Source organism: Molothrus ater, chromosome 3, assembly GCF_012460135.2.
Source record: "Molothrus ater isolate BHLD 08-10-18 breed brown headed cowbird chromosome 3, BPBGC_Mater_1.1, whole genome shotgun sequence".
NCBI lineage: Eukaryota > Metazoa > Chordata > Aves > Passeriformes > Icteridae > Molothrus > Molothrus ater.
The window spans coordinates 94,709,053-94,736,521 of record NC_050480.2 but is presented as its reverse complement, the minus strand read 5'-3'; the positions used below and the strand labels follow the sequence as shown (position 1 = coordinate 94,736,521).

At 39.8% G+C, this 27,469-nt stretch overlaps 2 protein-coding genes across 5 annotated transcripts in view; both read left to right on the top strand.

Annotated features, from left to right (window-relative positions):
- The window catches only part of KCNQ5 (potassium voltage-gated channel subfamily Q member 5), a 282,113-nt gene extending 259,436 nt beyond the window's left edge, over positions 1-22,677 (top strand). For all 4 annotated transcript variants that reach the window (XM_036380245.1, XM_036380244.2, XM_036380243.1 and 1 more), the window contains 4 exons: positions 7,757-7,865; positions 15,770-15,901; positions 16,747-16,873; positions 17,217-22,677. In XM_036380245.1, the coding sequence (XP_036236138.1) occupies positions 7,757-7,865; positions 15,770-15,901; positions 16,747-16,873; positions 17,217-18,158 (1,310 nt within the window). In that variant the 3' untranslated portion in view covers positions 18,159-22,677. The remainder of the gene's footprint in view (positions 1-7,756; positions 7,866-15,769; positions 15,902-16,746; positions 16,874-17,216) is intronic.
- Positions 22,678-25,032: 2,355 nt separating this feature from the next.
- The window catches only part of DDX43 (DEAD-box helicase 43), a 22,112-nt gene continuing 19,675 nt past the window's right edge, over positions 25,033-27,469 (top strand). Inside the window, exons 1-3 of the mRNA XM_054514461.1 lie at positions 25,033-25,351; positions 25,915-25,970; positions 26,346-26,478. Coding sequence (XP_054370436.1) covers positions 25,033-25,351; positions 25,915-25,970; positions 26,346-26,478 — 508 coding nt within the window. The remainder of the gene's footprint in view (positions 25,352-25,914; positions 25,971-26,345; positions 26,479-27,469) is intronic.

The following is a 27,469-nucleotide window of genomic DNA, read 5'->3' as shown; positions in this document are numbered from 1 at the left end:
ACTGGAGATATTACAAACATATTTCATTTGATTAATTAAAAAGAACTTTCTAAGGAAATATTTGATTTCTTGCACCATCCCCAAACATTATACACTCACATGACCTCTAGCCTTTCATTCCCTACAGAGTACTTGCACAAAATCCTGAGGGTAGAGTATATTACAAGAGCCATGGAAAGAATGCAATTGTGCATTTCAGCCCCCACATCCTCAGTTACTACCATATAATTTATGTATTGCAAAAATGACAAGTTTTCCTTTCAGTAGCATAAACAGCTTGACTTTGGATAAGGTTCACTTGATGTGGCAGAAGTCCTTAGTTGAGTTGCTTCTACATCTAGGCTTAAATTTGCTGGTTCAAAGTGAAGCTGCATGTTGTCAAAGTTTGAATGAAATTTACTAGCAATATATAAATCTGTGCTAGACAAAATATTTATTTTCTTGCTATTGCCTTCCATAGAGCAGATAGAGCTCTCATTTATTACCACTGTCACTGTAATTAACTAGGAAGATCTGGCATTCTGATCTAAGCTCTGAGTCATTTTTGTGGAAATAATTACAGGTCATTGGTTTTGAGGCATTATTTTAGTTTATTCCTGGCCAAATGAGTCCACAATTTAGTCTCTTTCTTTACAATACCTCTTGAAGAACTTGCTGTGCACCATTTCTCACTGGACTCAGTGGTCACAGGTACAGTGATAATATTATTAAGCTTAGCTCTGTGAGGAACAGCAGCAGACCATCACACAGAAGTATGATTTGCATGGGTTTCAGAAACCCTTATCTGCAGTGAAGACTATACAAATGAGATAAGAACTAATTTCAAGAGGATGCTCATAAAACTTCCCAGCCACACATAACCCACTTGCACCAAATCTGAAATATTTGAGGAATAGTTTTATTTTTATGAAACATTACCAAGGAAATCCTTCATGGCTTTTTAAAATACAGGACTATGATGTAGATACCTGAATCTAAAACAGCCATAGCTCTCTAACCCTTTGCCCCTGTCTATGACCTCCCTCAACAACAATACCTGGAAATCTCCCAGGGCAGAGGACCTCTGAGGACCTTATGGAATATCAGACATATATCAAGTGATATGTTCTACAAGGTCTCGCAGGGAGACCGTCAATTAAGTGTGACATTTAGCTCATTAGTCTACAGTTCCAGATACTATAATATGTTTCTGCAATTTATTTTACAGTTTTTACTTCTTGGATGTGGTATATATAAAATAACAGAAACATGTAGCTAAAAATACACTAAAGCCATAGATTTAGTCACCTTCTTTTACTTTTCTCACATGGCCACGTAAAGTTGCTGGCAAATTGGCTACTATTTATAATAAGATCAGCCTTTCGAGCAGCACAATTATTTTGCATTTAATGAATTGTTTTTAGAAAGTCTCCTGGTCCTCCATATCATCATTCAAAATTAAAAGGATTTCTTTTTAATTAAGCAGTGGGAGCTGTTCCATGAAATATTGCCTGTGCAGAAATTTCTGAGAAGTCAAATAATAACTAAGGGAAGGGAATGCTTGAATTTTAGATATTTGGAACTTACTTACATTATATGATAATTGATATAAATTAGGTTTCTGACCTTAAAAAAATTGCACTTACAGAGAAAGAAAACTATATCATTATATCTAGAATATGTAAAAAAACTTTCCACCAATTCTATCTTCCATTTTAGCCGAACCAGAGGATTTTCAGAAATGCTTTAACATAGATTATGTTGTTAGGGATATTCTTTAAGATACTGTGTGTCATACTGCACTGCAGTTCCCAATGACGTCCTCTTCTCCTCCCCATCTGGAATGCTTTGTCTGTTTCAGGAGAAATATAAGGAATGGGCTATTGATATAGCACTACTGAACTCCCCATCAGTACTGCCCGCAGAGTAGAGGCTCTGGTTGGGCAGAGGGCAAAGTTTACAAGCTTGTGCAAAAGTGCTCCTCCTTAAAGGAGGCACCAGTTTCCTTCCTTTTCTGAGAAATTTTTTTCTAGCATGGAAATGGAAACCATTTCATAAAAGCTCCCTGTAAACAATATTTTTAAATGTTGTAAGTCATTCCCGCTTTCGTATTTTTTCTACTTGAACACTGTTGTCTACTTTGAGGGATTTTGGTGTCACTTTCTACTTGTTCCACCTTCTTCCTTCTTTCTTGATTAGAAGAAAGTCTTGCCTTTTGTTGGTTTCTTTTTCCAGAGATCAAGGAAATAAACACATAATTCACTCCCTTGGGCCTCCTTTTTCTGGCCTCTGCTCTGGAAAGCATGTAAACATGGGCTGCTGCCTTTCCCACTTTGGGGGAGCTTTGGGCATTCTTATTAAGTATGTAATTAAGTTCCATCACAATTAGTATTGCTTTCTTTAGTTTATTTTTCCCATGGAACTTGGTGAGCAATCAAAGTAAAGCAAAGTAAGTGAACTATGCACTGTGAGAGAGTCAGCTTGTTGATGTTTTAAAGCAAAGGCAAAATGGAAACAAAATCAGTTATAGGGGTAGTGAAGGGATTTTGTATTCATGGTTCAACAAACAGGAGGATAATGAGAGCTTGTGAAGAGGTGAGAAGTTTCATGAAACATATTTAAACAAAGGCACTAGGCTAATACACATTTCATTTATAGAAAAGGAAATTGCATGAATCACATGAACATAAACCATCAAGATATTTGTACACAGAGTAATTTTTGAGGGGAAAAAAGTAACTGAGATTTTGTGAAACATTCTATGCATTATAGCATCTGTGGGAATACTACAAAATATGTAAAGGATTTTTTTTTTTTGAGAATATAGGCTAAATCCCTAACACAGTAAATGCTCATAGTGAAGAAAGGTACTTCAAAGGCAGGGTAAAGTTGAATGACATAACACCTACCTTGCAGATACCCTAGGCATTACACAGAGCAGCACAGCAGAGGCTCTATTTGCTCACAAAGGAGGCTGAAAGAACAAATAATGAGTATTGAGCTGTTGGCATTGCTTCTCAAGCAAGAGGGTTCATCTGAGCTCAGTAGTCATGTAAGACTAAGGCAGTTTGGAGTCTCATAACAAAGCAGCTGCCTGGACCCCCCTGCTGCAGCAGACCTATGCACTGGCACCTCCCACAGGGACAATCTGTCCCCCAAAAGCTTTGAATTCATGTCCAACTTTACTTGCCCAGAAGTTAGATGCACTGAATTACCCACTCAATTTCTTTCTGACCACTCACACAGAAAATGAGTGTCGAGATGAGTGTGTGACAATGGGATGCCCTCCACTGCTGCCCTGGACAGCCAGAGAAGCTCTGCACTCCCATGAGGCTGCTGAGCAAGGTGGAGAACAGGCTGTGGAGCTGCAGTATGAATTGCTTGGACTTCAATTCCCAACTCAAACTCTCAATTTTGATAATGATAGTTAAAAACTATGGCTTAAAGTAACTCAATGCCTGTGAAAATTAGGCCACCATCCAATTTTTACCTTGAGTCATACATTTAAATGAAAATCAATCTGACATTTTTTCCAAACCAGTGTGTTTTTAACCAAGTCAACACAATACTGTGCTTTAACATGAGTAAGTGCAAGTCATATGCAGGCTATCAACTTCAGGCACCTATTGAGATTTTTCCACATTGTATTGGTTTTGCATGGCCTGGTTCTTGGTAGTGGGGGGGGTGGGCACAGAGATGGTTTCGGTGAGAAGGTGGGCTGTCAGCCTCAGCAAAATTATTTATATCACTCACATGAAGAACCCTAACTACCTCTTCCTCAGTCAGAGTAAGATCTAAGAGCTTCTGAAGGCTTCCAAAACTGAGTCAAAAGGTCTATGTTGGGATCACCGTACCAGTCACTATGTCAGATGCACTTCCATAGGATTATTCATTGTGTTGGCACACACATTTATTAATGCTGGATTGCTGTTGCTAGCATATTGCTGTTCCCAGAAAACAAAAAGTAAGAAATCTTTTTTTATTCTGTTTAACAGGCAGATAATTACTTGAATGTTACTGATACTGAAAGCAAGGAGCTATGAGAGTGATCAGAGCAATGTCAGTTTTCTCAATGCCAAAGCATGTTATTAAACAACAGAAAACACTTCTAAGAAAGGACACATACTATTTACAGAAATAATAAATCAAGCCTTATTAATAACTTTTGCACAGAGTCATACGAAATGCAGCTACAAACTTGTACATTTTTTTGTTGGTGACGTAAAATGCTTTAGAACTGCCTAATTTTTTTGCCCATTCATTTGTGGTGATAAGAAATTACTAGAGTTTGCAGGAAAAATGCATAAATACTGTGAAAAAAAGGGAAATATCAAGACAATTTTACTGGCTTGTGCATGCCTCTTCTATTTCTTGGTAATTGCTGATTTGCTGTGTGATTAAATCAAAGACTGTTTGGGAAGAAAGAGGAAGAAATTAAAAAGCAGCAAAGACCAGACAGTAGCCCAAAGTAAATAATGTCAAAGATTATAAGACAATGACAGATGCTTCATCAGTTGTGAAATAAACACTTTCTTTGTTTAAGATCAAAACCCATACTAGAAAAAAGTCTGGATTGTCAAGTGGACTAAGAGCCCTGCTTAAAGAGACATGCAGGGGTTTGTCTAAATGTGTATTAAAAGACATTTGGGGCATTGTTTAGGCCACATTCCTGAGCTGCCCATGGAACAGACTTGAAAGCTGGTTAGCTTGTGGTGGAGGTAGCTGGAGAGAAAGAGAGATGGGGGCTAACCCTAGGAAAGACTGGCAGCAAAGCCAGGGTCATGCAGAGCAGCTGGCCACAGTTCCTTGTGGAACCCACTTGGAATATGCACAGCCACCCCAAAGGAGAGCCGAGGACACAGACAAAGGGTACGGGGAAGGATGTGGATGTGAGCAGGGCTAGGCATGAGCTGGCACTGGGATGTCTAGCTGCCCCAGGAATGCCTAGGAAGGGCTCTCTCTGGGAACAGACAGCAGCTTGGAGAGCATAGCTTAGCCCCATCTGGGAGCTGGCAGAGGTTTGAACAGCTGGAGCTGCTAAAGCAGCCAAACTGACCCCAACTCAGCCCTGACCTCAACGATGAACTCGAGAGGGACAGAAAGCATACAAGTACATCTCACCTCGTAACTATGTGGTACACAACATGAGCTTCCACTGGAAAAATTGGTAAGAATGTGAACTTTGATTTCAGTGGTGTTTTAAGCTGGAATTTTTTTCTCTGAATTGCTACTATGCATTTCCCAAACTTTTTCCCAGGTCTGCTTAGTTTCCTAAAGAAACATTTATGTTTCCCATAGGAATCAAACAAGGCTATAGCTTTTCACAAGCTTTATTGACCTGTGATATTGAGTATCTGCCATAATGAAGAAAATTCATATCAGTGGAATATTAGAAAGAAGAATGTGATTTATTAGGAGCAGCATCTCTTATTAAAGCTGGCTTGAATTTATAAGAATTTTCCAGCATCCGTCTAAAAATTTTTCAGAGTTTTTTATCCACAAGGAAACAACATGAAACACTGTAATTGAACCACACAGTTCTCAAAACAGTTTTGCAAAGATATACTTTAGTAAGGAAGCCCTTTTATTTATGACACTATACTTGGCAGAGGACCCAGGAACCGTATCCGTGAGACAACCATACAGAAACATGTTTATTTTAAACTTTCAGGTTGGAGTCTCCTGTTTCACTGGGTTTAGACAGCTATAGCGCTTGTGATCTGAGCAGTATTTTTCCTAATTTATACTGGCATAACTGAATAGATTTAAACATTAGAGAGTCACTGGAAATACCAATAGCATAAAAAGCTCTGGTTTTAATATGGCACTTAAAAATGAGCTGGGAGATTTCCACACTGGAAGAGGTAACTGGAGAGGCTGATCAGATGTGACACCTGGAAAGTTAGTGTTGTGGAATACTTAGCATGTCCTGAGATGGTGGTTTGGTAGTGTATATACCTATCAAATTAATTATAAAGTTTATTTTAGCTAGTCACATTTCTGGGCAGGGATCCAAATGTTATTGAGGCAGAATGGGTGGAGAGATGTATATTTTATCAATAAGATAAGCCAAGTCAGGAGTGAAGCTCACAAAAGAGTGCAAGAAAAAACCACTCCAGCATCATTGCAGTCATGACTTACAGTAATAGCACTTCAAAGTTTTGTATGAAAATTTCACTTTTACAGTTTAAAACTTAATTTTTAATGGTTGCATTTGACTGTTTCATGTGGACTTAAACATTGGCCATAAGCCATCTTTCTTTATTAAGTTGATCTGTCAAAGATGAATTCACCTGTTATTAAAAGCTACAGATGTTTCTCATAAATGTACCAGTTCAGCAAGAGTGATGAAAAAAATATATATGATCCCAAGGGTAATGAACTAGCCAGATTCATTTAAAAAAAAACCCCAACCAAAAAATGCGCATGGCTGAACATTAAATCTGAGAAGAAAACAATGCAGTAATACCAGTTTTGAAGATGCTGTACAAAACTGTTTATGCCAAGATGGCATCCCTACTAGATTTAGAAGGTACCATGACATTTTCAGGCACTTTTGACTGACAAATAATATTTTCCATCTTTAATCTGCAGTCTTCCTGAAGAAGGAATTTGAAAGAATGTCCTGTAATCATTTGTGTCTGACTGTGCTTCAAATCTGCTTATAATTTAAACCCCTGAAATTATTGAATTGTTTCTGAATAACTAAACCTGTTGTTTTAAATAACAGCATGAATGTAGGCAGCAACCTAGGACTGAGAAGAAATCTCCTCTGTTATTGAGGGTTACTGAATCCCATCTTTTTTTCTGTTTATGTCACTCCTTTTACACTCTGTTCCTCATGAAGCAGAGACACTTACATGATGAAGTACACTGACCTTGAGTGAAATTCTTCTGAGCACTTGGACTTTATGCAGTTGAAGAAAGATGATTTGGGAGGAAAAGCACCTACCCCAAAGAATTTTCCTGTAGTTCACGTGCCTTTGAAATATAGATGATGTATGGGCATCCATGACCCTGCCCTTCTTGCTCCATTTGCATTCCAACACATTTTAAGCTTGTAAACCACTTAGTCATGCATTGGTACCTGTTTTATGTATTGAGGACAATGGACACTTCTGAGATTTCTAGCTAATTCCCAGGTGGCAACTCTGCAAGATGGTGTTTAGGAAATATAAAGGATCCACTTTTTTTTACAGTAATTTGGCTTAAGTGCCTATGAAAAAGGAAGCCTGGAATACTTACATGGCTCTGAGGTTTAAGGTGACAATTATTCATTCCTGGTAAAAAAGTATTTTCTTTATTTTCACCTGTAGTAATGTGTTGGGTCATTCCACAGCCTGCTTATTAAATGAAATGGATCTTCTCCTTTGTTTTCAATGCCAGGTTGATCCATAGTGGTAAAACTGTAATAATATAACTTCAGCATCTTCTGATTCTGCCATTACATCTGTTAGTTCACTACTTTCCCATAAAATAGAGAATGTGATGAAAAACCATGGGATATCAGGAATAACATGCTGGTTCTCAGCTATTAATTGGTTTGAAAAATATTAGGGCATTCTTCCTTTCTAATTTTTGCTAATTACTCTGGGACTACGTAGGCATTTTATGACACAAGCATAGACATACACAAGTGCATCATATAGTTCATAAACTGATGGAGGTCTGTCATACGTAGTCCTTCTTTTTCCAGAAGCACTGTGCAGGCTGTTAGAAAACACTAAGGAAGAGATTTTTAAATTTCTCTTATTTAATCTGCTCTTGTCTTTTGCAGCTGACACCAGTCTTGGAACAGATGATGTTTATGATGACAAAGGGTGCCAGTGTGATGTGTCTGTAGAAGATCTCACCCCTGCTCTTAAAACTGTCATTAGAGCTATCAGGTGAGTAGACAATACTGAATGAATAAACACTTGAATTTACTTATTTAGGATACTAATAAACTGCATGTCAATTCATAAAATGATAGTTAGTTGAACTAATTACATGGCTATATTTATTACATAATTAATGCTAATATATTATGCTTCCTTTCCATTTCAGTTAAATTAAAACATTTTATCAGTTGTTATCAGCTTTTCACTATCTAAAAATGTTACATTATTTGACACAGAAAAGAGAGTAATGGATGCTGTTTTCCATTATATTTTATGCTATCTGAACTACAATTTGATGTACTTTTGCTGAGTATGTGTCACCTTGCCTGGAAAAGTTATTTCCTTTAAAAGTGTAGGGTTTTATTGCATTTCTATATTCCTGAGACTGTCATACAACGTTTATTGCAAATTTCTTCTGCTAAGAAGAGAATAATTACATTAATTCAATTGTGAAAAGTCTTGCCTACTACTATCCACTAAACTAAATATAACCCAAATAATTTAAAACAAATAGTCTCCTTTTCCAAGAAAATAGTAAACTGCATTGAAACTTATAAAGTTATCTGCATTGAAAGTTTAAACTCACCCTCTTGAGACTGCAAGGCTATTTATCTTCCAGAGTATTTTGAAGTATAAGTCCTGACAGTCAAAATCCCCACTATGAGGTGTACAGCAACAAGCAAAGAGAGCTCAAGCATTCCCTGTCTGCTGGCAGCAAACCTCAGGTTATTGCTGGGGGTCACCCCACTGCCTCTGCATCACATCAGTGTCCAGCACCTTCTTGGATGCAGGAAGGTAACCAGACAGACAGGCAGCAGCCAAAAGGAATTTCTGCAAAAATCAATGGAAAGACAATGTTTTCCTGTACAGAAACCCCTGCCTGAGTTTTCTCAGCACCATAGGAAGAAAAAACTTGAGCTTTTTATCACATAATTTCATGCAGCGATAACCTATGGGCTAGTATTTCCTTCCCCTTTTCCATTGAGTAAAATGGAGAGATAGTGAATAAGGCTGTTTCTGAAACTTTTCTACTAGCACAGACAGCTTGATAGATCATTTGCAGACATCTTTTCCTATCATTTTTCCAACCTGTCTGGAAATGACCTCACAGGACAATTCAGATACCAGGCCTGTGTCCACAGCCACTGCAACTGGCAAGCCAAATGTCACTGCTGAAAACCATCTCTTGCTAGCAATGTTTCAGAAGGTGACAGAAGTCCTTTTTTCACAGTGGACAGCCACCCACAAGGCAAGCCTATTCCCTCAAATGGAAAATGCTCACATTAGGAACAGTCAGCATGTCAAAGGTTCTCTGTGATGCTGCATTTTAAACAGACTGGATAACTCTTGGCTCCAGGTGCACCTTGCCACTTGTCCTGGCAAAGGATAATCATTCTTCATACTCTCCAAATTCCTTAAGATTGACTTCACATTTTAATACTTTTTTCATGGAGCTCATTTTCTAGGGGGCGCTGGATTGTTCAATGCACCATCTGCATTTTTGCTTGGTGCTCTTGGTCATTATCGGCTCAAATGGAAAGTAACCAAATGTGAAGGATATAATTGGGAAAATTTCTCCACAGTACCACCCACAGAAATGTTCTAATAAGAGGAGCAAAGGTGCAAGATTTGATTATTTCAGACATGTACTATTTAACAGATGAGAATTGAATTTTTATATTATCTCCAACTTTTACTCTGCATGCCTGGCCTTCTAGAAAAACAACTCATGTCACCACTGAGGCTGAATGTAAGAATCTCCACTTGCCATCAATTACCCATTAATCTCTCCCATCTCCCTGCAAATTTTAGTGTTTTGCAAGATGACAAGTGACACATGCATCTTGCTTCAGAAACTTACCTTTGTTTGACATCTGTAAGGCAGTCATATGCCATGATCTTGAGACTTCTGTATATGCTATACTTTAATCTCTCAAAATCAAGAGACTGATAATTCAGTTCATCAGGTAGCTGATACACCTCTTTCTGATTATTCAGAGTATCTGTTACCAGACTACACTGGGATCTATGCAAACATCTGAAGAAGGATCTGAGACTCTATATAGTAACTGTAGAATTTCAAGATGATAACATCTGCCTATATGGAAACTTTGTGCCTCATTTTGAAGTTTGTTTTTAGAAACAGCTTTGAATTGCAAAGGCAGTGGGGGAGGGTGAAGGCTGGTTTTCCTGTCATGCTGGTATACAGAGGCAGGCAAAGACAGAAGGCACTTGCATAGTTTTATGATGCACTAGGAAAAGACCCCAAATATAAACACAGACAGCTGAATCCATTTTTGATGCATCAACTTGAAAAATTGCTATAAGGGAGTCCAATTATTTTTTCCTGCTTACACCTGGGTATAAATTGTTTTACAAAGACACAAATGGCACTTTTATTTTCAGGGGAAAAGAAATCAACAAAATTAATTCATGCTTGTGGGTTTACAGAGGTAGGTCCTCTCTCAGTTTTGGAATCAAAACATTTGGGGTGAGATTTTTTTTCTGTGCAAGGTGCCTAAAATATGCTGCTTACTCAAAAACTAGTTTATTTATAATTTTTCATTTTGGTAATTTCAAAGTCTACTCTGTCAGTTTTGACCTTGTTTACTTATATATTTTCCAGGGCTACTTTATTTTTCAAAGCAGCTTTTTAAGTAAACAAACCCCCTAACTTTCATTTTGTTATAGCCAAAACAAAGGATGGAGAAAACAGTCCTTTCCTGAAAAATTCTCAACATTTTGGTCCTTTCCAAAATAGACAGGACTCTCAACTAGTCCTGCTGAAGACCCACCAGGCAAACCTGTCTGGTAGCATGTCAAGCTCCCAGTCTGCTCTCAAAGCCTCCTAAACTGAGTCTTTTACCTCATGTGCTGCCCTCTCCATCTCCTCTTACTCCACAAGCTCTCTGTCAGGAAAGATCAACTGAGGGATAGGGAAAGTAAGGAAAAGCTGCTTGATGGAGAGTGTTGGGTGAGCAGGGAACAGATGGGCAGTGTGGTGAAACATGGTGTGCGCTGCAGCATGCCTTGGGCCCAGTCAGGATCAGTCCTGCTCATCCATGGCCTCCAGCTGGGATCAGAGCAGTGCACAAAGCAGCCCTTGCTAACAATGCACTGAGTCTGTGTGCCAGCAAGGTCTTCAGCACTACTCAAACATCCCCGAACTTGTTGTGAACAAAAAGCCATTAATATCCTGTAGAGTTCCTGCAGACTAACAAAAAACATTGCCTTTTCTAGTTCAGCTAATTCATAATGATGAATGTTTATAAAAGAGACTAAAAGGAAGATTAGGATACCTTGTTTCCCTATATTGTGATATCTCTGATCATTTTCCATAGCAAGAAGCACTCATTTCAATAATACTTCCCACATGGAAATGATGGAATTACTGTACTATTTATGGAATATAAAATGAAATTTGAGAAGCATAAATAAATATGCTATAGAAAATAACTGCAATGGCAGGAAGATGAAAGTACTGACCTAATAGGTCTTTTCTCTCTTTAACTCTAGTGATTGCAAAGATATGTTTTCATTTGGTGCTAAGGAAAAAAAAAACCTGTGGCTAAATGTAATGAAACTTGAGAATTCTAGAGCTGATAAGCTGTATAGTTGAACAGTCATACATATTTAACAGACAAAGATGGAAAATATGATTTACCATTTATGTTCAGTCTTTACAATGTTCCTGCAATACCTATAAAATGCATTTTTAGTAGCCATTTTGAATTTGTTCAAAGTAGTGTTTCAGAATCCCCTTTTTATTTTAAATCCAAACACATTGTTTATTTTCTGCCAGATGGTATTCAGAGCCTAGGCAAGGCTCTTATACATGTGTTCAGCTAGGACAGCGCTGTACTTGGGGGAAAATCATGTTTCTGGCTGCTAGGGGATGAGTCAGGTCGAGACAGGAGAGAGAAGACAGTTTTGACTCACTTGCCTCACATGTAGTAGAACTGTGTCCCAAACACCTTTGTCTCTTGGCCTCTCTGTGTTGGATCTGATCGCTTCTGCACATTGCATTTTACCAGGAAGAAGGGATATTTGGCAAGGTAAGGGTAGTGAGACAGAAGCACCAGCACAGCTAAATCTCTATGCACCCACTTTCCTGATGTTGTAGGTGAGCAAACAACCTGTGGTCACCTCACCTGGCTATGGATAAAACAACCTACCTGTCTTTTAATAGTCAAGGCAGTAATCATGTATGGTTCCACCTGAATTCCAGTAGAATGAAGCTTCATTTCTTCCTGAGATCATGACAAGACTGACAAGACACAGCTTTGAAAACAATGGCATGAGTTTGACAGGGCTGCACCAAGGATTAGAGATGCTCTAACTTGGTGCCAGCCTCAGGAAAGTGCACTAAATAACAAGCAAAACAGCTTTTAATACTGGACCAGGCATCATGAATGCAAATTAAAATGCAGTGAATGTGAATGCCAGGGAAGATATGCAACATGCATGTACAGAAAACATGTACATGCAACATGTACAGAAGATATGCAGCATGTACAGAAAACACTGTCATTTTAGAGCAAGGCTGGTCCTGCATCCGAGAACAGATAAATGAAATGGGCGCTGCTCTTGGCCACTATAGGTCAATATGACAAAAGTTGGTACTGGACCTGTAGCTTTCCACAAATTATCAGGGTACAGAAAGATTAGTGGGAACTGTAGTTTAGCTATTAATTCTACACAAAGCACTTTTATGTATTGATCTGCTTCAACAGACTATTTTTTTTTCTGCTCTTCTCTGCATGCATGACTGAAACAAGCTACTTTTTATGACTAACTCTTACCAGAACACTGTCATGCCTGTGGCTTGGGTGTGTTTACAACCGTGTATCGTCTGTCACATTAGATGTCAGTTATAAAATACCACCTTGCTGCGGAGCATCGGCGATTTAAACAGGCAGAGGAAGTTTTACAAAGCCGCGGGGCCTGCACGGCCTCGCCCTCAGCAGCAGCAGCGGCGGCGGCGCCCTGTGACGGGCCTTGCTCGCCCCCTGCTGGCCCCGCCGGGAAGGGCAGCCCGGGCCCGCCCTGCCCCGCCTGGGCTCGGGGCTGCTGCGCCGAAACACTGCGGGAGCGGCACTCGGTGCTCGTTTCCCCTTTTGTACGGACAGGTTACCTGCGACTACCTTTGTTTTTATCCCACAGGAACTCACAGTCTACCTAGCTGTACATCGTCTCTCAGGGTGGGTGTCCAAACATAAGGAATCGTGCAGTGGTTTGGGTAAAAGTGACCGTAACAACCATTTAGTTCCGACCACCCTGCTATGGGCAGGGACACTTCCCATTCGGTCGCTCCAAGGCTGCTTGGGTCTTGAGATCACCTTGCTCCAAACCCCATCCAACGTGGCCTTGAACACTGTCAGGGATGGGGCATCCACAACTTTCCTGCATGATCTGTTCCAGAGCCTTACCACCCTCACAGTAAATTAATTACATAGTGATTTCAAGATACAGGATGCCAACTGATTTTATAAAACTGACACTAAATAACTATGGAGATTCAACCAAATCTAATAATTGAAAAGCAGCTGCAAGACTCCATCACTGCAAAGGATTCAGCTTTTTGTTTTCTTAGTTAACTTGCAGGCCTTTAAAGTGAGGTTTTTTAATAGTGCAATATTTTTTGTACAGTTTATGTAAAATTTTGTGTGCTTGAACAAAAAGAAGTAAGCAATATGGGTCTGTTCCAAACCCTGCTGAAGTTAATTAAGATGGAATCACATGAGCTAATACCTAAACCAGAAATAGTACAGTTACAGCTCACTGTAGTGTAGTACAGACACAGCTGTGATGCTTTCAATTCTGTTTGACTTCTAAACATTATGAACAAACTGCCTTGATAAGCAAAAAAAGTGTTATAAAGCTGCAAAGTAGTAATGAAGACTTTTGTGCTAACTGATTAAGAAGCTTCCATGGTTCTTAATAATAATTAGTCTTCTGCCTCTTCCCTTGTAAAACCACCCACTTGTAGTAAATTCAGTTGTCTTCAATTATGCCAATAATCATCTGGCTCTTCTTTTCTAATAGAGTTTCATATTTTTACTTTATTAAATGCATGAAGTAAAACATTGTGACCACTGAAACATAATAATAGTAACAACAAAACTATTATACTGTCTTATATGTCAGCTGCATGATTCATTCTTCATAACCTCAATAAAAAACTAGATTCAGAAGATTAGGTTGTCATGGTCCTACAAACCAACATCTTGGCATAATTTGACAACTAAACCAAAAAAAGAAAAAAAATCTGCATCCCAGATTCATAACTGCTTCACAGGCTTTCAGATTACAAAAGATCCCAAAAGCCATTGGTCTGTAGAACCAGCTGGTAATGCAAAAGAGAAAAGCCCATGATCCAATATATTTGAAAGTGTATGGAGATCAGTCCTGAAGTGTCAAGTTGATGGACTGCTCCTAACAGGCCTTTTCCACTTTTAATTACTATAATCAGAATCATAGTTCAAGTTCTATTCCAGTGACAAACAATCTCATTTTTACCTGAAAGTCACCAGAATGGAAAATACCAACAAGCTAAGTACTGTGAGAAAAGGCTGACATTACCTGTAAGAATATTTATGTATGATAGAAAAGTCAGTAGAGGATCACTATATACTATCAGTACAACTCTACATACCTATTATCATAATATCTGTCCTATTTATATGAAGAATGACTTTTCTAAATTCCACTAAAACATTAATAATCAATTTTTATCAGAAAGTGAGAACCATGTTTTGAGTTTTATTATAATTTGTTGTCTTACAGCTGCTAAATACATATCATAATAAACCCAGAGGGAATATACTATCATGAATATTGGCATTTGGGATACAATACCAATTTACAGCCTCTGCTTTTTCAATTGCAATAGATAGCAACTATCAGCAGTCTGGCCCTAATAGGAATTCATAAGCAGAACAGGCCAGCATGGCTAATACATCTGATCCCTTGTCTCCTCTTCTAATTCCTATGTAAACCAAGGAAAATTTCATGTTCTACTAACTGACTGGGAAAATCATCTCACTGTCATTTACTTTCCAAATTTGTCATTTTTACTGTTTAAAATTTGCGATTTTATATCAAGCTTTCTATTCTAAGAAGAGCTACTCAGGGGACATCACATGGTCATGTCACATATCACAGAAACTTGTGCAAGACTCACATAAAAACATGTATGCCATTCATCAATTTTGCATATTTACTGTTACCTGAAAGCTTACTATTCTGCAGTAAAGTTCAAGGAAAAAATCATGAATGCTAATTAAGCAATAATTCCTATATATTCCAGTAGGGAACAAACATGAAAACTTCTCTTCAGCTTGCAAAATTTGATCTTAAGTCAGCTAAATAAGTTGAAAATAAATATTTAGGCCTGAACATTAACTAAAAAATAAAAACTGATGAAAACTTAATAGGGTGCTTTTTTTCTTCCCACAAAGAGGAGAGCAAGGAACTTAAAATGAACACCAGAACAAGAATACTGTAATCTATTCACTAAAGAAATCTTTCCTGTAACAAGAACAGAAGTATCTTATGCACAAATGTAGCTGACATGATATCTCACTAAAGTCAGAGAAACTAATCCCAGGTTTAAGTCAGGCATATCTTTCATATCAAGCACCTAGCATAAAAAAAGTCAAACAGGTACATATACATACACTAAACCTGCTCTGAAGTCTTTAAAACAGTGTTACCTGATCTCTCAAAGAATTCAAAGACATAGCTACAGTTCATTTGTACTTAAAAAAAAAAAAAGTGAAAGTTTACCTGCACGAGCTGCATTGAAAATACCTTCCATTTAAAAATGAGCTATCAAATTTTGTCAGTGAAATAAACCTATGGTTCCAGAACTGTTGAACATTAACCTATAAAATGCTTTTCCCCCACAGAATTATGAAGTTTCATGTTGCAAAGAGAAAGTTTAAGGAAACGCTTCGCCCATATGATGTCAAAGATGTCATTGAACAGTATTCAGCAGGTCATCTAGACATGCTATGCAGGATTAAGAGTCTTCAGTCACGGTAAGGAAAGAATTAGTTACACTCTGCATAAGCATCTCATGTCATTCACTGCATAAAGTATATTGGCAATGTTTAACATTTCTGTGTTACACAGCCTCTCTTTCTGTGAACACAGCTGAGCCAGAAATTGTATTGTGGGCAAAACCAAAAAAAACCACATGTATCCAAATTTATCTCAGAAAATGGAAGTCTGAAGAATAGAAAAGGTAGTCCTTTATCTGTAAAGTCCATTTGTAAACAAGGACTTTAGTCAAAAGGCTGAGGAAGACATTGAGAACTGCCTCTTTCCCATCCCATACTTCTTCTTTTCACATTAAAGAAATCGAGAACTACTGGTAATGTAGTATTTATGTAGGTTTTATGTTAGAGATTCCCAGCAACAGTAATTAAAAAACCAAACCAAACAACATTACATCATATTTATCATTATCAGAGAAGGTTAGGCATTCCTGCTTCAAACTGACAAGTCTCCCAGGAGTGGATGTTGTTGTTAGGATGGGAGACCTGGGAGTGGCACTGGTATGTTTGTTTCTCCATAACATCAAGCCGCTAAGAGAGGCCACCTCTTCTTTCCCCCTTTCAGCAAGTCTAGTCTTGGCTTTCCCAGATGATGGCTAAGTTCTGGCTCCTGGTTAGTGCCAACAAAAAAAAAAGCAGTCTAATATGTTGAAAAATCATTCCTTTTTTTTTTTCTTCATTTCCCTTAATTAATAAAATTGTTTATCTTCTTCTTTGAGTGCTTTCCTGAAGTACTGTGATTTTTATTTTTAACATATAAATGTAGCAAACACTTCCACATTTATGCCAGTTCTAGGAATGGCAACAGCTTTTGGTTTCTCTTACAGCGTGGACCAAATTCTTGGGAAAGGACAAATCACAGCAGATAAAAGAAGCAGAGAGAAGAATCCTGCAGAGCATGAGACAACTGATGATGTCAGTATGTTAGGGCGGGTAGTCAAAGTGGAGAAACAGGTAGAGTGATTATCTGTGTTACTTCATCTTGCTTTATTGCTCATGCCTTGTCTGTGTTTTATTGCCAGTTTCAAAAGCTAAACATTAATTTTTTTTCTATTATCTGCTTCATTTACACGTTGAAATAAAAATTATAGGCATCTTATTACCTTAACCTCTTCTCCCCTTTTCTCAGCTTGCTTATGAAAAATGTACATGGCTTCTGACATTCTTTTTCAAGGATCAATAGTGTACATCAAGCTACTTCCATTTTTCTCTTCAGCAGTTACATTTTCCCTTTGCTTGCATTCCAGATATTTTTAATTAGTATTTGGCACTAATGTTGACCTTTCCTCTTGTATAGGTACAATCCATTGAATCAAAACTGGACTGTCTATTAGATATTTATCAACAAGTTTTGCGAAAAGGATCTGCATCTGCACTCACCTTGGCTTCATTTCAAATGCCAGCTTTCGAGTGTGAGCAGACTTCTGATTATCAGAGTCCATCAGACAGCAAAGATTTGTCTAATTCTGCACAACTTAGTGGATGTGTATCCAGATCAGCTAGTGCCAATCTGCCTCGTGGCCTACAGCTTATACTGACACCAAATGAATTCAGCACTCAGGCTTACTATGCTTTTAGTCCAGCTATGCATAGTCAAGCAACACAAGTGCCAAATGATGGACCTGCAACGGTAAATAACACATCAAACCAAATAAACCAGACAACTAAGCCAGCAACTCCGACAACATTACAAATACCACCCTTCTCATCGATGAAGCATATCAATAGGCCTGAGCCCATTCATATTATTCCTGTAACCACACAGGAAAATATTTCTAATGTCACCGCTTGCCTTGTTGCATCAAAGGATAATGGACAAGTTGCACAGCCTAGTGTGACAAAGGATCTCACATGGAGAAAAAGTCTGGATACAGAAGGGGAACCTTTGCTCTCAGTTAAACCTGTAGTGCAAATGGATTTAGGAAAATCTTTATCTGTACAAAACCTTATACAGTCAACAGAAGAACTGAATATACAGATTGCTGGCAGTGACTCCAGTGGTTCCAGAGGTAGCCAAGATGTATACTCCAAATGGAGGGAGTCAAAATTATTTATAACGGATGAAGAGTTGGAGACAGAGGCAGGGACAGAGACTACTGAAGCCATCTCACGCCCGTTAGTGGAAACAACTCTCTCTGCTGACTCTCTAAGGACTGGAATATCAAGATCATCTCAAAACATCTGCAAGCCAGGGGATGGTACAGAAGCACTCAATCTGCTCCATGTCAAACTTAAATAACTTCTGGCTTTCTCCATTGGCTGGTCATTCCTCTAGTCATACATATCATAGCATGAACTGTTTTGAAAGCCTTTTTAATAAGATAAAATCACAAAAATCAGGATGAATCTGCAAAGCAGTTGAATGAGCCCATATTTCCTAGTTGCATGAAAAAGCATGTCTAAGCAATGGCTAACATCCAAATTTACACCTACAGTACAGCAGCCTTTCATGTAGTACAGTAGGTTTAAACAATGAGTTGCCTACAAAGCTAATGCTGCAGGATGTATCAAAAAACAAAAAATTGAGCATTTAGACCTTGTGCTGTTTCTATGGGGCAGAAGTAAAAAATCTTAAGGTTTAAAGCACTTTGCTTCTGAACTGATTATATATATATATAATGTCCTGATTTAGATGATAGTTTATGTTTACAACAAAAAGATTATCTACAGCTGCTAGCAAGGTACCAAGGAAATGAGTAACATGGGGTTAGAAATGGCTGACAGTCGCAAGATACACACATTAACTTATCAGTAATCAGTTATTTTTAGCTCTGAAGAGCAGTATGTTAATACCTGTCCAGTGCTGTGGCAGAAGTACCTGACACACCACTGTCACATTGTTCTTTATAACAAGAACTATTTTGTTACAAAAAGTTTATATTTTAAGGATTGGGTCTGGCCTCAGAAGTGGATAACGTGGGTGACTGCACTGAAAATTCAAGGGAATCTCTCCTTCTTCTAGTCTCATTGAGAAGCTGACTTGTGAATCTGAACCATTTTGGCAGCAGTAGGTGAGGGAAGGAAGCAGGTGCTGCCTTTATTGTAGAAGCAATATTTCTTCTTGTGAAAATTTTGGCAATTTTCCTTGCAGTCCCAACCTGATACTACAACAGCACTTTCATAAGGCTGGACAAGAAGGGAAAATGAGGAACTGAAATACAGAGTAAAACTAAGGAGGATAGAAGGGATAAAGACAACACAATCAATGGGAAAATAAATAAATAATAATGTGGATTGAGATGGGCAGGAAGGGAAATCATCCCAGAAAATAAAACAAGAAAGGTAAAGAAGGAAAAAGTTACATGTTTGGTTTTTTTCTCACAGATACTAAGTGTTATTAAAAAAAAAAAAAAGCTACACAGGCAAGGGCTTGTTGCTTTTTTAATAAAAGGGGAAGAGGAGAGAGGGAAAATGGTCCCACTCTTAGCTCAACACTATGTCCCAACTACAGTAATTTCTTGTAAACTTTCCAACAACACAGACTCACTGACTCCTTCCTGCTAAAACCCAAATTTTCAAATTCAAAGCCTGAGCATCAGACTGAGCATTCCTGCTTGATACATCCTCTTTTCTTTTCTTACTCTAGCCTACACGTCATTTCTGCAGAGGTGCAGGAGCAGTGTTAGTGCCTGCCTGCACATCCCCAGCAAGGCTTTGTCACTGGGAGAACCCTTTGCAGAACCTAAATGGGCTTTCACTCTTCCCAGCTGAATGAGGTTTCTGTGTGTTGCCTCCTGCCAGATTGTCACCCCACCTGCACCACAGGCTTGTAGACAACCCAGCTTGGGCTCAGCTTCCCTCTAGCAGCAGGAATATCGAATGTACGGGTGTGCCAGTGCCAGCTCACTCAGGGCAGTGTTTTCTCAAGGCCCAGACCCGCTGGGAACTCGCTATGTACATCAAAAACATCACTCCAGTCTTAACTGTGGCTAAATGCTGTAGATTGTATTGTGAAGGAGCTGATCTGTTTACTATGAAACCATTGTAACTTATGCTTCCATTTGCTTTACAGAAGTATTCCTGGATGTTACATGAGAACTTTATTATGTGAAAGTACGTGCAAACTGTAGAGTGTATATATTGTGTCATTATACGGGGTCCATGGATGGTACACTGTGTTCCATGGCTTATGCCGGAGCAAACTTCAGTTGTTAAATCCTGAAAGACACCTTGAAGCACAATTTCCTCACCGCTGATTTGCCATATAGTTCACCACATTCAGCCTTTCCTGTTTTCCTTTATGTGCAATCTGACCATACCGAAGCCTGATTACAACAGCAATTTTGTGAGGATAAATACATTTTTTTCCACATCTCAGTTCACTTAACTGTTAACTTATTTGAATGTCTGCAGTTTATCCAGACAGATATGTAAGTTTAAAGTATTGAAAATTTTAAGATTATAATAGTTTTTTAGGCTACTTTTTCCTTTTTCCTGTTCATGGTGCCTTTCTTGCCTTTCATGTGAAGCCTCCTGCTGACCTAAGAAGCATCAATGTGCTGTCAGGTTCAGTTAAGGAGCAAGCGGTTGGGCACATAGCAGCTGTGTGTCCATAGTGAAACTCCCTTCCCCTCCTTGACGAGACCGAAAATCCAAGGCATCATGAATTGGACACCACTCTTCCACCTTCATCTGCAGGAGCAGGTGGTTGCACCCCCATTGCGGCCGGAAGGCGCCAATGGGAGAACTGAGCAATGGCCCTGCCTGTCCCGACTCTGCACAGAAACAGGGCCTTGGGGTTTGCTGATAATTTATCTCACAGAAACTTGGTATTTTTGCCTTAAATGAGATGCTTGAGTCCTTCTAACTTTAAGTTAATTTATTTAATACAGTTTTGTGCACAAAAGAATGAGTTCTATAAATTATGTATGAAAATATTAATGTCTTTACAAAGTACTGATAAACCCAGAAGATCGTATCTTTTCAAATTAAGGTTTAAAATTCTAATTTTTTTTCTTTTATGCTCACCATTATTATTTTTGTAGATGCAAGTCTTATCATATAGGGTTTTTTAACATTATATTGATAGAAAATAGAAAGAGTAGTGAATATATGAGATTTTAAAGAGGAAGAATTGTTTGTTTGGACTTTTATAAGCTTTACTCATATTTCCTCATGAGAAGTTTCTACGCTCTCTCTTTAAAAGACAGTGTCATGACTTACTGTCATTCATTGGTTTCACAAAAGAAGGGCCTATCTGGCTTCTCTTGTCCTGAACTCCTTATTTAAGTCTAGCTCATGACAACTAATAAGAATTGTTCATGAGTCCGGACAAAGAATTTTATTTTTAATTTTTTTTCTGATTAACAATCCACTCAAGAATTATTTGAAGAGAGAAGTTGAAATTAAGTAAGAGCTTCAGGACTTAAGCCTTATCTAAGTAACTGTTTTCTGGTCAGCATGTTCTTCTACCTGAATGAAGAGAGAGTTAAAAGAATGGTTTCAATGACTATTATTTGTTCAAAAATTTGTATTTGCTCCTGGCTTATATGATCTATACTTTTTATTTAAAAATGAATATGATGTTTTAGCCTAGGGTTCAAGATTGCAAAGATCATACACTTTTATTTACAGTGCCCACAGTTGTTCCATATGTTTTTGAGACACTCCTACTTAGAGTGACTGCTCTCATTGTAGTATGGTGATGAGTAATTCACCTGCTTTTCTGTGATAAGTCAAATCATGCTGAATTGCTGATGTAGAGTAGAACATCTGATGTACAGTAGTATTTCTGGATTGGGACCTGCAATCCTTACTCAAGCAAAAATTCTATGGAATTCATTCATTCTATGAAATTCAAGAATTTTTCTTGAATTGGGAACTCAGATTCAAATCCTGATTTTGTTGGGCATCTGTTTGAAGTGAAAATGGTAATATTCCAGTTATTTCCTGAGGAAACTAATACTTAGCTGACTTTACCCTTGTCACATTGACTATATAAAAAATAACGCACAAAGTACTGATATAAAAATGGAAGGAGAGAAGTGACATTTTTTAAAAGCACAGAGAAAATCAGAATATTCAGAAAGTAGGAATAAGCAGGAAAAGAAAATATAACAGCAAAGGAATGGAGGAAAAAAGGGTTTAAACACCCGAGGCTAAATTCATCCTTGGATGGCTTCACTGACTTCAATGAATTCACTGCCCAGCTGGGTGAAGCTCAGCCTCCATTGGGATAATCAGACTCAGTTACATTGACCTTACAGGAACTGAACAACCTGTACCAGAAAGGAACTTGCCTCTCTGGGCCAACTTTTATCCTGACTTATATGTCATGCAATCCTTTTGGATTCACTGGGTTTGAATGAAATACGGAAAAGAATTTGTCCCAGGTATTTCTGCTTCACATTTTTTTTCAAGTGTGTTAATTGACTTTATTCAAATGGATTACAACATCACACAATGTGCTGTCACTGTCTAAAAATATTAATTTGTTTTTGAAAGAAGATTTGTCCCCTGCAACGTCAGTGGAAGCATGTAATATTTAATATTTTCCTATCCGTTCATCTGGATGCAAATGTGGCCATTCACTCAGCTGTGGCCACACACAGGACAATTCGACATATCCAATGTCATCTGCTATTGGAAGCGTTTTTGACTTCTTTGAAAGACAAAAAGAAAGTTTCGTAGCAGGCTTAGAAAGTACGATGGCTGCTTCCACTGACACTGCAACATTAGCCAGTACATTACAATGTTAATTGTAAATTCTTGGCAAAGTTGAATCCATATTGTTGTTAATAAAAATGACTTGAAAAGTACCGTGACTACTGAGTTTTTTCCTTATATAAAAGATTGTATGGTGTGACCACATATCAGGTAAGAAAAAACAATTAAGCTTGTTCATTGGTTTCCTTTTGAAGTTTTGTAATTCTTTAATAAGTGAACCAAAACACTACAAAGGAAGTTTATTAGAATAAAATGTGCAGAAACCAGTCTGATATGTTCAGTTTCTGGTAACTGTTTACAGCAGTTTACTTTCACATAATGTTGCAGCTCCTTTATGAAAATGAGCTTGGAAGTTATTGCTGCCTTCCCTGTTTGATAAAGGGCAATGATTCAGTATTGGCAATCAGGGACCTGTGTGGGGAGCAGGATTTCTCATGGAAGGCACATCTGTCATCTCAGTTTAACTTGAGGCCTAGGTGAAGCCGTTTATTCTGCATTTGACTGTGAAAGTTGCTGTAGTAGAATGTCACTGCACCAAACCTGAACCACTCGTTTGCAACACGCCTCCTTTCGCCACTGTGCTCTTCCTACAGCCTGGCTGAAGACAAGCTTCACTATTTGAGTGTAAAATACTAAATACATAGAGCCTCTTCTTGTGCTGAAGTCACTGCCTTTGTGGAGGCTTCAAGATCGGACCCAGATATCTCAATGTGCAGGTGATCCCCAGCCTCTCTGATGAACATCACCTTAAGATACTGAAATTTAAAGCTGTGGTTGCCAGAAAGGGAGGTTTTCCATGTCAGCCAATGTGAACACTACCAAGCTCTGCCTAAGAATAAACACAGGACAGGAAAAGAAGCAAATGTACTCATTCTCTTCTTGTGTTAAAGCAGGCAGCCTTGCTTCCTGTGTGCACAGAGCTGTTAGGGAAGGCTCAGAAGACAGCAGAGAGTAGTTTTTCCTGTGGGGTTACCTGGCAGATTGCCACAAGTAGGCACAGGTGGTGATATGTATCCATAAGACACATGCATAAATGTTCCGTGTTCAGTTCTGTGCAATAAGAATTCAGGACCCTACCTAACAAGGAAATTTAAACACCCATTTAGTATATTTTTTGTGTAATTGAAGTGGTATGTTAGCTCTTTTTTGTTTTTATTTGGTTTTCTCTATTTTTTTCACAGTGATGGTAACAAAGCACTGACACAGTTTACCCAGGGAGGTTATGGAATCTCTGTCCTTGGAGAAAGTCACAGGCCACCTTGGCAACTGGCTCTTGGTGTCCCTGCTTGAGCAGAGGGGTTGGACCAGATGGCCCCCAGAGGCCTTCAAGCTCAGCCATTCTGTGATTCTGTTTCCAGTACTGTATCAGCTTTAGTACATTGAGTCATACTGAACATAAAAGCTTCATTAAAGCATCATTAAGGCTTCATTTAAGATTAAGTATTATGACTTTGCTTAAAAAATCAGACTGCAATGTATCAGCATGACACCAGCCTGGGTACCTGGCAAAATTACACAGTGCCATCCTCATTCCCTCCCTCCCCTGAGGTTGCCTGCCTTTCCCTTCCACCCTATAGACTTTGGGGGCTTCCCACATGTTCTCAACCCTATCCTTGCCTCTGCTGCCTCCTCCTCTTCCTCAGCTAAGCCCAACCCAGGGTCCCCCTGTGCTGGCAGAGGAGCAGGGAGAAAATCAGAAAGTATCAGCAATAGTGTGGCCAGCAGGACCAGGGCAATGATTGTCCCTCCAGTACTCAGCACTGGTGAGGCCACACCTCAAGTCCTCTCTCCAGTTCTGAGCCCCTCGCCACAGGAAAGACGCTGAGGTGCTGGAGTGAGCCCAGAGAAGGGCAAGGCTGGTGAAGGGTGTGGAGCACAAGTCCTGTGAGGAGCAGCTGAGGGAGCTGGGGTTGCTTATCCTGAAGCAAAGGAACCCAGGGCGGCCCTTATGGCTCTCTATAACTGCCTGACAGGAGGCTGTTGCCAGGTGGGGGTCGGCCCCTTCTCCCAGGCCTCCAGTCACAGGACAAAGGACACAGCCCTAACGTGTGCCAGGGCCGGTTTAGGTTGCGCTTTAGGAAGAAGTTCTTCGCAGAAAGAGTGAGTGGGCATTGGAACAGGCTGCCCTGGGAGCAGGGGAGTCAGCATGCTCGAAGTGCTTAAGGAAACACTGCACGTGGCGTGGTGTCAAACACTCAGTGCCACGATGTGTTTGACAGGCTCGTGCTGGATCACGGGCTGGACGCGATAGTCCCCGAGGCCTTTTCCAGCCGAATCGATTCCGTAACCCCCCGAAAACACAGCAGGGGCAGCCATAGAGCCCCGCCCCCCCTGCGGAGCCAGCCAATCACAGCTCAGCGAGCGGCCCGCCCCGGCCAATCAGCGCGCCCCGGGCTTGAGACGCGCCAAGTCCCTCCGCATGGGCGGCCGAGCCGGCTGCGGCCGCCATGTCGGACTGGGACGCGAGCAGCGATGAGGAGCTGGGCGCGCCGGACTGGCCGCGGGCCGCTGCTGCTGCCGGGCCGCTGTGCTGGTCGCCCAGCACCCCTTCGTGGGGCCGCGCCTCCGTGGAGAGCGGCGGGCGACGGGGGAAGGGCACGGGAAATCCTGGAGGGGAAGGGTGGGAGCCGCGAGGCGCTGAAGGCTCCGGCGGCCCGAGGCGGGCGGCGCGGCCGCGGCCACCCCGAGCTGCGGCCGGCCAGGCTCGGGACTCTGCGGCGCCGCTCTCCTTCCACGTGGATAGTGCCATGGTCGGGGCTCTCATAGGTAATGCCGGTGCACCCCCGGGCCGGGTGCTTGACCCGCTGGGGTAAGCGGGTGGGGAGGAGCCGGTCCCCCCCCAGTGCCCTGAGGGAGTGCATCCCTGCCTTCCGTCAGCCTGGCCGCGGACGGGCCCCTCGCAGTTCCCGTGCGGCTCTCTCCACCTGGGCACGGCAGGCTGCTTTTGCAGAGTCTGCCACTCGCCAGGGAAACTTGTCCGCCCTAAAGTGATTGAGTTTATGTCTGTTTCTTAAGGCCAGCAGTGTGCAAGTGTTCTGAAGCCCCTCTAGTCACATGGAGGAAGGGTGACAATCTCTTGATATAGTTTTACTCCTCCATCTCTTCTACTGAAGGGCATTCCCCTACACACACACCTTACATTTGTTTAATTGACAGAAGTTACCTACAGTCTCCAACAGTTTGGTGTCACAAGTGCTTTTATTTGTAGGTACACGCACTCATATGAAAGTCTCAGGGTTTGGTCACAAACAAAATGCGTGCAATTAATGTGTGGGTTTGGGCAGTTTGTCCTAAATCTCTGTAATACCTGCTGTGTATCTTTATAACAGGTAGGGGTGGAACTAAAATTAAAGAACTTGAGGATTCTTCAGGTTCCAGGATAAAGGTACCATGTGCTGTATGTTGTCAAGGAATGGGCTCTTTTGGGGACGTACTTGGTTTTGTTTCTGTGTAAACCATTTGGAGGAAGTTTAAGGGTGTTACAATAGCTGTAACAATGCCACTGTTTTAGAGTTGGTGTAAAGAAAGTGGAATTGAGGGTGCAACTGGATGTTATGTGAAAATAGGGAAAAATTATTGATTTTTTTTCCTCACGTTTGCATTTATTTCCTTCTCTTAGAAAAGGAATTAAAGGGCCTTTTCATAGAACAAGTTAAACTTCAGGGAAAAAAAATATCAAAAATTGTTTTCAGTATATGTTCTTGTATAATGTTTGTCTTTGCAGTATGGAAAAAAAATTCAGTGATGTTTTTGAACATAGGTTACAAGAGGAACCTATGAATCTGAAGTAAAGATTTTTGGCAGCGTTGATGTGCAAAACAAAGCCAAGATGTTGATTGACAATCTTATTACAAGTTCTGGACAAAACTATGTTAGAGGTGGGACAGAGAAAGGTAAGAAATGTGAGGTTGGGGGAAAAACATTATTGATTGTATTCCGTATATTTGGTGGTTTGTTGGAGTCTTTTTATTTGTTAGTATTTTGCCAAGTAAGTTAACTTAAACCTCTTAAACCTTGTTCTTGGGCAATGGCATCTTCTTAAAACAGAAATACCAAGATATCCTCCTTTTTTTCAACTATGAACAGTTTCCCCCTCCCACCAAACTGCCAGGATTCCATGAAAACCAGTTCTTGTGTGTTTTCAACAATTTTATGGATGCAGAATACTATACCACCTTGGTTCTTGCATTATCAGTTTGATTCCTCCAAAATAACAGTATTGGCTCTAGTGCAAGTTTTAATCTGGTATCTGTGGAGCATTACAATTCAGTAAACCTTTGCAAAGATAGTCTATGAAGTGCTGATCATAGCACAGGCCATGCTGACTTCCTACTACTTTCAAGGGATGTTAATGTCTCAAGATTTGGTGTTGCACTTCGTGCCTGGCTTTACTGGGCTTTCCTGTGGTAGCTGTTTTACATGGATGTAGAAATCATTTTTGTATATTTGGATGCTGCTTATATTATTGGTATGTCTTGTATGTGCTCCCAACAATTTTTTGCACAGGCAAACACCATCCACAATTGTTGATCTGATGCTCTGATGAGGAAGAAGGGATCCAGGAATTATGTTCCAGCATTAGAATAAGGACTGGAGTAGTTGTGTGTTTCCTTTTTAGAAGTGTCCCAGAAGGTGGATGAGTATGTTTCAAGAGACTAGAAATTTTTAAAGCTACCTTTGGATTTGTGACAGTGTTATCCCTATGTTTCCTGCCTTTCCACTAGTTTTCCACACAACTGTGTTGCTATTTATATCTTCAGGTTAAGCTGCACTTACTTAGGATGTGTTAATCTCATCAAAAAAGAAGTATAGAATATAACTAGACTGAGACTTTATTGTGGTGTTGTTGGATGCTTTAGGCCTAAGCTTTGCTCTTGTAGCTGT